Source organism: Heteronotia binoei, chromosome 21 (assembly GCF_032191835.1).
Source record: "Heteronotia binoei isolate CCM8104 ecotype False Entrance Well chromosome 21, APGP_CSIRO_Hbin_v1, whole genome shotgun sequence".
Lineage (NCBI taxonomy): Eukaryota > Metazoa > Chordata > Lepidosauria > Squamata > Gekkonidae > Heteronotia > Heteronotia binoei.
Genome location: NC_083243.1, coordinates 6,884,623 through 6,898,361, shown reverse-complemented (window position 1 = coordinate 6,898,361; position 13,739 = coordinate 6,884,623). Strand labels below are relative to the sequence as shown.

At 51.0% G+C, this 13,739-nt stretch overlaps 1 protein-coding gene across 1 annotated transcript in view; it reads right to left on the bottom strand.

Annotated features, from left to right (window-relative positions):
• PYGL (glycogen phosphorylase L) overlaps window positions 1–13,739 on the bottom strand; it is an 88,277-nt gene that overhangs the window by 13,557 nt on the left and 60,981 nt on the right. The window contains exons 13-15 of the mRNA XM_060261159.1: window positions 11,120–11,221; window positions 7,476–7,623; window positions 4,242–4,300 (exon numbers count right to left, since the gene is read on the bottom strand). Of these exons, the coding sequence (XP_060117142.1) occupies window positions 4,242–4,300; window positions 7,476–7,623; window positions 11,120–11,221 (309 nt within the window). The remainder of the gene's footprint in view (window positions 1–4,241; window positions 4,301–7,475; window positions 7,624–11,119; window positions 11,222–13,739) is intronic.

Sequence of the window (13,739 nt, the reverse complement as noted above, 5' to 3'; positions counted from 1 at the left end):
GCCCCACCCACCTCACAGGGTGTCTGTTGTGGGGGAGGAAGGGAAAGGAGATTGTAGGCCGCTCTGAGACTCTGTCCTTGAAAGGGCAGCTGCTGTGAGAGCCCTCTCCAGCCCCACCCACCTCACAGGGTGTCTGTTGTGGGGGAGGAAGGGAAAGGAGATTGTAGGCCGCTCTGAGACTCTGTCCTTGAAAGGGCAGCTGCTGTGAGAGCCCTCTCCAGCCCCACCCACCTCACAGGGTGTCTGTTGTGGGGGAAGAAGATATGGGAGATTGTGAGCCGCTCTGAGTCTCTGGTTCAGAGAGAAGGGCGGGGTATAAATCAGCAATTCTTCTTCTATAGTAGCTCTTTCTCCAATCAACTGCAGTAGCTTTTTTGGGGGGAGGGGGGCTTCAAAAGTCTTGGAAGTCAGTCCCAAGATTCCTACACCTCGTTATTAAGAAAGGGATTGAGAATAAAATGGCCAATATTCTCATCTACCTGTACAGATCTATGGTGTGGCCTCATTTAGAGGTTTACAAGATGATGCATGGGATGGAGAAAGTACAGAAAGAAGTACTTTCCTCCCTTTTTCACAATACAAGAACTCGTGGACACTCCATGAAATTGCTGAGCAGTCAGGTTAGAACGGATAAAAGGAAGTCCTTCTTCACCCAAAAGGTGATTAACATGTGGAATTCACTGCCACAGGAGGTGGCAGCGGCTACAAGCATAGCCAGCTTTAAAAGGGGATTGGATAAAAATATGGAGCAGAGGTCCATCAGTGGCAAATAGCCACAGTATATATATATATATGTGTGTGTGCGTATATACACATATATTGGCCACTGTGTGACACAGAGTGTTGGACTGGATGGGCCATTGGCCTGATCCAGCATGGCTTCTCTTATGTTCTTATGTGACACAGAGTGTTGGACTGGGGGGGCCACTGGCCTGATCTAACATGGCTTCTCTTATGTTCTTATGTGACACAGAGTGTTGGACTGGGGGGGCCACTGGCCTGATCTAACATGGCTTCTCTTATGTTCTTATGTGACACAGAGTGTTGGACTGGGGGGGCCACTGGCCTGATCCAGCATGGCTTCTCTTATGTTCTTATGTGACACAGAGTGTTGGACTGGAGGGGCCACTGGCCTGATCCAACATGGCTTCTCTTATGTTCTTATGTGACACAGAGTGTTGGACTGGGGGGGCCACTGGCCTGATCTAACATGGCTTCTCTTCTGTTCTTATGAGACACAGAGTGTTGGACTGGAGGGGCCATTGGCCTGATCCAACATGGCTTCTCTTATGTTCTTATGTGACACAGAATGTTGGACTGGATGAGCCATTGGCCTGATCCAACATGGCTTCTCTTATGTTCTTATTTGGAATATTGGGTACCGTTCCGGTTGCTGTATCTCCAAAAGGAGCTGGGGAAAAAGTACAGAGGTGGGGCAACCCACGTGATGTAGGATTGTTGGAGAGCACTTTCCCTAGGAGGAAAGGTTGGAGAGACGGGGACTTTTCAGTTTAGAAAAGAGACAATTAAGGATGGACATTGTGGAGAAACGCCATTTTAGTCAGTGGTGGTGCTTCATTTGGCAGGGGTCAGTAAATCCCTCAGCAGGCTTTGTAGCCTTCCCCTCACTCCCCCCCCTCCCTTCCAGAGCCAAACCAACAACGCTAGGGGGGGAAATCTCCTAGAGAGGCAGGAAGTGCTTTTGTTCTTGGCATGTGTGTTAGCAGGAAGAGAAGGGAGTTGGAAGCCAGCGCTCGAGCGAGCATGTGGTGAGCAATGGAGGCTCCTGCCTGGGAGGCCCCAGGCAGGCAGACTAAGTAAGTAATTCACAAGACAGGGCAAGTTTAGATCAGGGCCAGCAGGATGCGTTTATAATCAACCTTTCCTTTGTCATGCTGTTTGCTGTGCTGTGCTGTGCTACTTTTTTAAATGCAACTGTTTTTGTTTTGTGTTTTCTTTCCCTATCTTTTTCTCTTTTTGAATAAATATATTTTTACTGTTTAAATGCTGGCAGTCAATCTCTGTACCACCTAGATCCCCAGACCGCTTTAGACCACGCTGTTTTTGAGAAGGGGGCCCCGGGGAAGGGGGAAGGCATGCAGTTGGATAAGGTGCCAATCCTCCAGGGGTGCCCCAAAGAAGCGCTGAGGTCTCTGTGAAACCCAAGTGCAGGGTGGCAGAGGACCTTGAGGCCTGGCCTCACAGCTGGAGAGGGGGATTGGGAGTCCTGTTCCTCTCAATCTGAACCCCGGGACTGAGCAGGTGGTGGCAGCGCGCCCAAGGGGCAGGAGGAGAAATAGCTCCCTCCAGGAGTTGGCGACTCCATAGGGAGCTGGCGGGACCGGGTCTGAAGGCAGAATCGGGCCGGTTCCGCCACAGACACGATAAAGGTTTATAAAATGATATAAGTTGACCAAGAGAACTTTCTCTCCCTCCCCCAAAATAGTAGAACTCAAGGGCATCCCATGAAGCTCGTGGGCAATAGGTTCAGGACGGACAAACGGAAATACTGACCGATTTCCCACTAGCCTTCTGCCGCTCTCACTCTACTCTTCTCTGCGGGGCTTCCGTCGGATTTCACGCTATCTGCTCCGGGGTTGCCGCTCGCTTCGGGGTTTCCGAGTGGCAAACAGAAACTGGTTTTTAGAGGATGTTTGCTGCGCAACAGAGGCGGAGCATGTTGGAGCCCCTGGGGCAGACAGTGTGAAATCCGACAGAAGCCCCGTGGAGGAGAGAAGAATAAGAAGATAATAGATTTATATCCCACCCTCCACTCCAAATCTCAGAGTGGCTCACAATCTCCTTTATCCTCCTCCCCCCACAACAGACACCCTGTGAGGTAGTTGGGGCTGAGACAGCGCTCCCTAGAAGCTAAAGCGAAAGCTGAGAGAGCGCTCCCAGAACCTGCCCTTTCAAGGACAACCTCTGCCAGAGCTATGGCTGACCCAAGGCCATCCCAGCAGCTGCAAGTGGAGGAGCGAGGAAACAAGCCCGGTTCTCCCAGATTAGAGTCTGCACACTTAACCACTGCACCAAACTGGCTCCAAGAGAGCTCTGACAGAAGCTGCCCTTTCAAGGACAACTCCTGCGAGAGCTATGGCTGACCTACGGCCATTCCAGCAGCTGCAAGTGGAGGAGTGGGGAATCAAACCCGGTTCTCCCAGATTAGAGTCTGCACACTTAACCATTACACCAAACTTGAGAGTGAAAGTGGCTTATGGCTAATGGGGGATTGATCACTGCTTTACACAGAGAGTGATTACACTGAAGTATTTGATGTTAGAGGACGTTGTGATGGAACCTGAAATAAACAGCTATAATAGGGGATTAGAGAGATTCATGGGGGAGAGGTCTATCAGTGCCTAATAGCCCTGGTGACTGAGGGGAACCTCCACATTCAGAGACATTAATCCTCTGAATCCCAGAACCAGGAGGCAGCATCAGGGGAAGGCCTCGGCCTCTCTGCCCTGTTGTTGGCCCTCCAGAGAAACTGGTTGTCCTCTGTGTGAGACAAAAGGCTGGACTAGATGGACCCTCCCTGGTCTGATCCAGCAGGGCTCTTCTGATGTTCTTCTGAGGGGAAGGCCTCAGCCTCTGTGCCCTGTTGTTGGCCCTGCAGAGGAACTGGTTGGCCTCTGTGTGAGGCAGGAGGCTGGGCTAGATGGACCCTCCCTGGTCTGATCCAGCAGGGCTCTTCTGATGTTCTTCTGAGGGGAAGGCCTCAGCCTCTGTGCCCTGTTGTTGGCCCTGCAGAGGAACTGGTTGGCCTCTGTGTGAGGCAGGAGGCTGGGCTAGATGGACCCTCACTGGTCTGATCCAGCAGGGCTCTTCTGATGTTCTTCTAAGGGGAAGGCCTCAGCCTCTGTGCCCTGTTGTTGGCCCTGCAGAGGAACTGGTTGGCCTCTGTGTGAGGCAGGAGGCTGGGCTAGATGGACCCTCACTGGTCTGATCCAGCAGGGCTCTTCTGATGTTCTTATGAAGGCCTCGGCCTCTCTGCCCTGTTGTTGGCCCTCCAGAGGAACTGGTTGGCCTCTGTGTGAGGCAGGATGCTGAACTAGATGGACCCACACTGGTCTGATCCAGCAGGGCTCTTCTTGTGTTTTAATGAAGGCCTCAGCCTCTCTGCCCTATTGTTGGCCCTCCACTGGAACTGGTTGGCCACTGTGCGAGACAGGAGGCTGGACAAGACGGACTATTGGTCTGATCCAGCAGAGGCTCCCATTATGTTCTTATGCACTTACTTTGCCTCCAATGATAACCGTTCTGGGCACAAACAATTTCATGGGGTCTCGCTTGATGCCTGCAAAAGAGAAACCAGAAGAAGAAATAGATGGGTCCAGAGTGTGAATTCCATACTAAATACAATGAACAACCCCTGTGATATACAGCCTACTAGCCTTTATTCAGTAAAACTACACATGAATTTCACAACGATCACTGACACAGAGAAATTGCAATAACAACCCTTAAAATGCCGCATCATTTTCAACAGGGCTCAATCTTCATGATCTTTCTCTTGTTGCTCTGCAGTTATCTTCCTATTTTAGCAATTCACCTTTTACAGAAAGCGTGTTACACGAGAGCACGTTTTGCCAGCCGCAGAACAAAAGGTTCTGCTCCTCCTTAAGAACATAAGAGAAGCCATGTTGGATCAGGCCAATGGCCCCTCCAGTCCAACACTCTGTGTCACTTAAGAACATAAGAGAAGCCCTGTTGGATCAGGCCAATGGCCCCTCCAGTCCAGCACTCTCTGTCACTTAAGAACATAAAAGAAGCCCTGTTGGATCAGGCCAATGGCCCCTCCAGTCCAACACTCTGTGTCACACAGTGGCCAAAAAACCCAGGTGCCATCAGGAGGTCCAGCAGTGGTGCCAGGACACCAGAAGTCCTCACACTTTTGCCCCTCCCAAGCACCAAGAAGACAGAGCATCACTGCCCCAGGCAGAGAGTTCCAACAATACGCTGTGGCTAACAGCCACTGATGGACCTCTGCTCCATATGCTTATCCAATCTCCTCTTGAAGCTGTCTATGCTTGTAGCCGCCACCACCTCCTGTGGCAGTGAATTCCACATGTTAATCACCCTTTGGGTGTAGAAGGACTTCCTTTGATCCGTTCTAACCCGACCGCTCAGCAATTTCATTGAGTGCCCACGAGTTCTCGTATGGTATGGACATTTATTGTCCATCCCCGGACCCAGGGAGGCCAGGCTGAGCTCTACATGGTCCAGGGCCTTCTCAGTGGCAGCACCTGAAATATGGAACGCACTCCCGGAGGCCATAAGGGCCCTGCGGGACCTCTCTCAATTCCGCAGGGCCTGCAAAACCGAGTTATTCTGACAGACCTTTGGCACCTAAACCGGGAGAGGACTACCACCCTACACAACTGAAAAATTGGAATCAATACGGGTTCACTGTTAGTAAAGGACGATATCGCCTAGTTTGTTGCTTAACAGCGCCATAAAATGTTTTTAAAAGTTTTTAACTGTATTTACTGGTTAAATTTTGAACTGTTTCATTGTATTTGTGGTTTGAAGTTTTAAACTGATTGTTAGCCGCCCTGAGTCCGCTTGTGGAGAGGGCGGGATATAAATTAAAGGAAATCAATAATAAATAAAATAAATAAGTATGCAAGAAAGGGAGAAAAGAACTTCTTTCTCTACCTTCTGTATCCTGTGCAGAATCTCGTAAACTTCTATCATGTCACCCCGCAGTCGACGTTTCTCCAAACTAAAGAGCCCCAAGCATTTTAACCTTTCTTCATAGGGAAAGTGTTCCAACCCTTTAATCATTCTAGTTGCCCTTTTCTGCACTTTTCCCAATGCTATAATATCTTTTTAGAGGTGCGGTGACCAGAACTGCACACAGCCCTCCAAATGAGGCCACACCATTGATTTATACAGGGGCATTATGATACTGGTTGATCCTTAAGAAATTAAAATGGTGTGCTCTTTATAAAAATTACAGAAACGTTTTCCTACACGAAGACTCAGGGAGAACGTTTTGCCAGCAAGGGAACGGATCACCATCTTCAAGTCCTTGAAGGGCTGTCATATAGAGGATGGGGTGGAATTGTTTTCTGTGGCCCCAGAAGGTAGGACCAGAACCAACGGGTTGAAATTAAATCAAAAGAGTTTCCAACTCAACATTAAGAAGAACTTCCTGACTGTTAGAGCGGTTCCTCGGTGGAATAGGCTTCCTTGAGAGGCGGTGGGCTCTCCTTCCTTGGAGGTTCTTAAACAGAGGCTAGAGGGCTATCTGACAGTGATAAAGATTCTGTGAATTTAGGGAGAGGTATCTGTGAGTCTTCTGCATTGTGCAGGGGGTTGGACTAGATCAGAGGTGGCCAACGGTAGCTATCCAGATGTTTTTTGCCTACAACTCCCATCAGCCCTATCCATTGGCCATGCTGACTGGGGCTGATAGGAGTTGTACACAAAAAACATCTGGAGAGCTACTGTTGGCCACCCCTGGACTAGATGACCCTGGAGGTCCCTTCCAACTCTATGATTCTATGAACTGTACACCCTGCCTTATTTCCCCACAAGAAGAGGAGGAAGAAGACGACTGCAGATTTATACCCTGCTCTTCTCTCTGAATCAGAGTGGCTTACCATCTCCTTTATCTCCTTCCCCCACAACAGACACCCTGTGATGTGGGTGGGGCTGAGAGGGCTCTCCAGCAGCTGCCCTTTCAAGGACAGAGTCTCAGAGCGGCCTACAATCTCCTTTCCCTTCCTCCCCCACAACAGACACCCTGTGAGGTGGGTGGGGCTGAGAAGGCTCTCACAGCAGCTGCCCTTTCAAGGACAGAGTCTCAGAGCGGCCTACAATCTCCTTTCCCTTCCTCCCCCACAACAGACACCCTGTGAGGTGGGTGGGGCTGGAGAGGGGTCTCCCAGCAACTGCCCTTTCAAGGACAGAGGCTCAGAGCGGCCTACAATCTCCTTTCCCTTCCTCCCCCACAACAGACACCCTGTGAGGTGGGTGGGGCTGGAGAGGGCTCTCCCAGCAGCTGCCCTTTCAAGGACAGAGTCTCAGAGCGGCCTGCAATCTCCTTTCTCTTCCTCCCCCACAACAGACACCCTGTGAGGTGGGTGGGGCTGGAGAGGGCTCTCCCAGCAGCTGCCCTTTCAAGGACAGAGTCTCAGAGCGGCCTACAATCTCCTTTCCCTTCCTCCCCCATAACAGACACCCTGTGAGGTGGGTGGGGCTGGAGAGGGCTCTCACAGCAGCTGCCCTTTCAAGGACAACCTCTGCCAGAGCTATGGCTGACCCAAGGCCATTCCAGCAGGTGCAAGTGGAGGAGTGGGGAATCAAACTCAGTTCTCCCGGGTAAGAGTCCGCACACTTAACCACGACACCAAAATAGCTCTCCCTACAGCAAACAGAGCTTCGGAAGCGGAGACTTCCAAAATAAGGAACAACTGAGACCTCCCTCCTGCTGGAGGATTCGACGGTGCCCGGCCACGACTTACGGTTGTACATGGTGATGACATGGAGACAGTTCATCAGCTGCCGCTTGTACTCGTGGATCCTCTTGACCTGAACATCGAACATGGAGGCTGGGTTGATCTTCACCTTGTACTCCCGTTCCAGGTACTGGGCAAACTTCACCTTGTTCTCCTGGAGAAACAGATGGGGAGGGAGTGGGTCTTAAAAGAGCAACCAGACGCTCCAAGGAAAGAGCTGCAGACACGATATCCTTTTCCAGCTTAGTAATTCACTGCCCCAGACAGAAGAACATAAAAGAAGCCATGTTGGACCAGGCCAATGGCCCCTCCAGTCCAACACTCTGTGTCACACAGTGGTCAAAAAAACCCAGGTGCCATCAGGAGGTCCATCAGTGGGGTCAGGACACTAGAAGCCCTCCCACTGTGACCCCCCCACCAAGCACCAAGAATACAGAGCACCACTGCCCCAGACAGAGGAACGTAAGAGAAGCCATGTTGGATCAGGCCAATGCCCATCCAGTCCAACACGCTGTGTCATACAGCGGCCAAAAAACCCCCAGGTGCCATCAGGAGGTCCATCAGTGGGGCCAGGACACTAGAAGCCCTCTCACTGTGACTCAGCACCAAGAATACAGAGCACCACTACCCCAGACAAAGAATTCAATCTATTCCCTGTGGCGTTTAGCCACTGATGGACATATGTACATATATATGAGGCTGCTTTCTACTGAACCAGACCCTTGGTCCATCCAAGTCAGTGCTGTCTACTCAGACTGGCAGCGGCTCTCCAGGGTCTCAAGCTGAGGTTTTTCACACCTACTTGCCTGGACCCTTTTTAGTTGGAGATGCTGGGGATTGAACCTGGGACCTTCTTCTTCCCAGCAGATGCTCCACCACTGAGCCACCGTCCCTCCCCTGACTGGCAGCGGATCTCCGGGGTCTCAAGTTGAGGTTTTTCATGCCTACTTGCCTGGACCCTTTTTAGCTCGAGATTGAACCTGGGACCTTCTCCTTCCCAGCAGATGCTCCACCACTGAGCCACTGTCCTTCCCCTGACTGGCAGCGGCTCTCCAGGGTCTCCAGCTGAAGTTTTTCACACCTACTTGCCTGGACCTTTTTTAGTTGGAGATGCCAGGGATGGAACCTGGGACCTTCTGCTTACCAAGCAGATGCTCTGCCACTGAGCCACCATCCTTCCCTTAACCACCCCCCACCTCTGCTCCAGATGTTTATCTACTCCCCTCTTGAAGCTGTCTATGCTTGCAGCCATTACTCTCCGGTCCCTGAACCACCTTCCCAAGGAAGAAAGGCTGAAGAGATCAGGATTTTTGAGTTGAGAAAAACGACAACAAAGGGGTGACATGAGAGATTTGCAAAATTCCGCATGGCGCAGAGAGAGTTTACAGAAGGAACTTTTTCTCCCCCTCCCCAAATAGCAGAACGCGAGGGCTTCCGATGAAACCGATGAGCAGTAGGTTCAGGACGGACACAAGGAAATACTACTTTACACAGAAGGGGATTTGCTGTCAGAGGACGTAGCCACAGGAATACGCTGTTTGCTGTAGGGAGAGCTATACGCAGCTTTAAAGGGGGATTAAAGAGACTGGTGGAGGATAAAATCTATCCAGGGCTTTTTTTTTTTGTACCAGGAACTGCTTTGCCTATTAGGCCACACACCCCTGATGTAGCCAGTTCTCCAAGAGCTTACAGGGCTCTTCGTCCAGGGCCTACTGCAAGCTCCAGGAGGATTGGCTACATCAGGGAGGTGTGGCCTAATAGGCAAAGGAGTTCCTGCTACAAACAAAAGCCCATAGTCTATCAATGGCTGCTAGCCAAAGCGGTTGAGAGGAACCTTCACACTGAGAGGTCTTAAGCCTCTGAATAACAGAGCCAGGAAGTAACATCAGGGGAAGGCCTCAGCCTCTAAGCCCTGTTGTTGGTCCTCCAGGGGAACTGGTTGGCCACTGTGTGGGGCACATTCTAATTCACCTTGCCAGCTGTGCTAAGCTGCTAACAGATGGGAAGGATCATGTGAGGAACATCTGGTTCCACCTCCCTTGGGGGACACGAAATCTCAGGCTCCCCTCTTCCTCCCCTCTCCTACCACAAGATTAATGACATTTTATCTCAGAGGCCAATGAACATAAGAGAAGCCATGTTGGATGTTTCACCTAGAGACCAACGACCTATTAACATTGATAGCAGAAATGGAAATAGAGCCCTCGGACATAGAGCCTTTGGATGCAGAGAAGGAAATAGATGAGTTACAAGAGCTCACAAGGCTCTCTTGGAGGACTGGCTACATATTAGGACTGGCACCTAATATGCAAAAGAGCGCTACTAGAATTCCATCCCTGCTATTAGGTATTATAGCACTGGGAAAAGTCCAGAAAGGGGCAACTGGAATGATTTAAGGGTTGGAACACTTTCCCTAGGAAGAAAGGTTGAAACGCTTGGGGCTCTTTAGCTTGGAGAAACGTCAACTGCGGGGTGACATGATAAGAGGTTGACAAGATTATGCATGGGATGGAGAAAGTAGAGAGAGAAGTCCTTTTCTCCCTTTCTCACAATACGAGAATTCGTGGGCATTCGATGAAATTGCTGAGCAGTCGGGTTAGAACTGATAAAAGGAAGTCCTTCTTCATCCAAAGGGTGATTAGCCCTTGGAATTCACTGCCACAGGAGGTGGCGGCAGCTGCAAACATAGTCAGCTTCAAGAGGGGATTGGATAAGCATATGGAGCAGAGGTCCATCAGTGGCTATTAGCCACAGCATATTGATGGAACTCTCTCTCTGGGGCAGTGATGCTCTGTATTCTTGGTGCTTCTGGGGGCCACAGTGGAATGGCTTCTAGTGTTCTGACCCCACTGATGGACCTCCTGATGGCACCTGGTTTTTTTGGCCACTGTGTGACACAGAGTGTTGGAGTGGATGGGCCACTGGCCTGATCCAACATGGCTTCTTTTATGTTCTTATGTCTGGGGCATGGATGCTCTGTATTCTTGGTGCTTGGTGGGGGTGCCACAGTGGAAGGGCTTCTAGTGTCCTGACCCTACTGATGGACCTTCTGATGGCACCTGGGTTTTTTTGGCCACTGTGTGACACAGAGTGTTGGAGTGGATGGGCCACTGGCCTGATCCAACATGACTCTTTTATGTTCTTATGTCTGGGGCATGGATGCTCTGTATTCTTGGTGCTTGGTGGGGGGGGGGCAACAGTGGGAGGGCTTTTAGTGTCCTGGCCTTAATGATGGACATCCTGATGGCACCTGGTTTTTTTGGGGCACTGTGTGACACAGAGTGTTCGACTGGATGGGCCATTGGCCTGATCCAACATGGTTTCTCTTATGTTCATGTGAAAGGGAAACTGAGCAGGGCCTAAAAAGCTCCACCAGAGCATCCACCAAAGACTTGCAATTCAAGATTCCTCGTGGAAAGCCACTACTTAAGCGTGAAGACTGCAATGCTCAGATACACGGCAGCTGTGAGCCGATCATGCCCTCCCTCAGGGGGGAAGCCCATCGTATCTGAAGAGTTGCTTGCAGCACAAAGACGCTCCCCAGGGTTTATTACAAGGGTCGGAGTCAAACGGCTTCCACATCGCAACACAACCCTCCGACAAGGAGAGATGCAGCGTTGCTCGCGGGCTTCCCAGCTGCTCCACCTCACCTGCTTCACTTTGGCGACTTCCCGGATGAAAATGTCGTCGTGCACAAACTTGTGCAGCTTCGTCAGCTGGCTCAGGTCCTTCACGTACTCCTCGCCGATTTTCTGCAGGAGGAAGGAGATGTCACGGCCGATGCAGCACGCAGGGCACGAACCCCTTCAGGCGCTTTTTTTGTAGCAGGAACTCCTTTGCATATTAGGCCACACAACCCCTGATGTAGCCAATCTTTGCGGAGTTTCCAGCAGGCCCTGTAAGCTCTTGGAGGATTGGTTGGATCAGGGGGTGTGTCTTAATATGCAAAGGAGTTTCGGCTAAAAAAAAAGCCCTGGGGATAGCCACAAGGGAAGATTGTGAAATCCTGACTCGATTTCGTGCTTGAACCATGACTGCCGTTGCTGCTTCCACCCACCCCAGGGAGGTTTGCCAAGATTCTCTGGCGTAAGTCACCCGCCAAGTGCTTTGAGAACGTGGGTGGGGCCAAGTGAGGCCTTTGCCCAGCAGGGCCTCCGATTGGCCACTGGAGATTTGATTGACAACGCAGATTTTTAAGAAGCTGCTTCGGCGGCAGCTGCCACCACAGCACAAGAATCTTCACAGTGTGACTGAAGGTAACAATAATTATCGTATGGCATTGCGTATAGTATCGCCAGGAGATCTTAAGACTGTCTGGCAGCCAGAAGCTCTAGCTCTTTTAGCACTATGCACCACTAGGGGGTGAGCTAGACTCGTTTTTTGAGGCAAGCAACGGTTCAGAGGTGGTTTGCTGTTGCCTGCCTCTGCCTCCCACCCCTGGTATTCCTTGGAATTTATCCTTCCAAATACTAGCCAAGGCTGACCCAGCTTAGCTTCTGAGATCTGATAAGCCAGCCAGGTCCAGGCTTGCGACTGAAGGTCAGCTGTGCGTAGGCAAACCCCGCCCCCCATTTTAAAACAGTGTTCATTTTAGGAGACAAAAGAGCCCCGTGGCGCAGATTGGTAAAGCTGCAGTACTGCAGTCCGAGCTCTCTGCTTGACCTAAGTTCGATCCCGGTGGAAGCTGGGTTCAGGTCGCCGGCTTAAGGTTGACTCCGCCTTCCATCGTTCTGAGGTCGGTAAAATGAGTCCCCCGCTTGCTGGGGGGAAAGGGTAGATGACTGGGGAAGGCAAGGGCAAACCACCCCGTCAAAACGTCTGCCAAGAAAACGTCGTGACGCGATGTCACCGCAGAGTTGGAAACGACTGGTGCTTGCACAGGGGACTACCTTGACCTTTTATATAGAAGGCATCTCATTAAACAGAGCTTTTGCTTTAATTTTTGAAGAGTTTCTATAGAAGTAGGTATCACCTCACTCCCTGTCGTTTTGTGGTTGGCCATCAGGGGTATTTTTTTTGTAGCAGAAACTCATTTGTATATTAGGCTACACCTCCCTGATGTAGCCAATCCCCCTAGAGCTTACAGGGCTCTTCTTACAGGGCCTGCTGTAAGCTCCAGGAGGATTGGCTACATGAGGGAGGTGTGGCCTAATATGCAAAGGATTCCTGCTGCCCATCATCCAGTGTCAAGATTCTAGAGGTGTCTGCCAGCTCAGAAAGGCTGCAGGCTCCTAGCATAAGAGTCTTGGATTACGATCTGGGGAGAGCAGGGTTCCGCCATGGCAGCTTGCAGGGGTGACCTTCAGCCAGTCGCACCCCCTCAGCTTAACCTACCTCACCGGGTTGTTGTGAGGGCCAAAATATGAAGGAGAGGAAGAAGAGAAGAGAGAAGATTGATACCCCACTCTTCACTGCCCGAAGGAGTATCAGAGCGGCTTACAGTCTCCTTTCCCCTCCCCGCAACAGACATCCTTGTGAGGTAGGTGGAGCTGAGAGAGCTCTGACAGAAACTGCTCTTGAGATGAACAGCTCTGTGAGAACTTGTGACTGACTCAAGGCCACATCATTAGGTGTATGTGGAGGAGTGGGGAATCAAACCCAGTTCTCCCAGATGAGAGTCCACGCACTTCACCACTACACCAAACTGGCACTCAAGAAGATGATGATATTGGATTTATATCCCGCCCTCCACTCCAAAGAGTCTCAGAGCAGCTCAAAATCTCCTTTACCTTCCTCTCCCACAACAGACACCCTGTGAGGTGGGTGGGGCTGGAGAGGGCTCTCACAGCAGCTGCCCTTTCAAGAACAACCTCTGCCAGAGCTATGGCTGACCCAAGGCCATGCCAGCAGCTGCAAGTAGAGGAGTGGGGAATCAAACCCGGTTCTCTCAGATAAGAGTCCATGCACTTAACCAGTACACCAAACTGGCACTCAAGAAGAAGAGTTGGATTTATACCCTGCCCTTCACTTGGAGTCTCAGAGCAGCTTCCAATCTCCTTTCCCTTCCCCTCCCCCACACCTGACACCCTGTGAGGGAGGTGGAGCTGAGAGAGCTCTTTCAAGAACTGCTCTGTGAGCAGAAGAGCGCTGAGAGAACTGTGGCTGACTCAAGGTCACACCAGCAGCTGCATTTGGAGGAGAAGTGGGGGATCAAACCCAGTTCTCCGAGATCAGAGATCACGCACTGAAGCACTGCAGCAAACTGGAGAACAGTGTTAAGTCGCTTTGGGTCCCCATGGAGGAGAAAGGTGGGATACAATAAACGAAGCC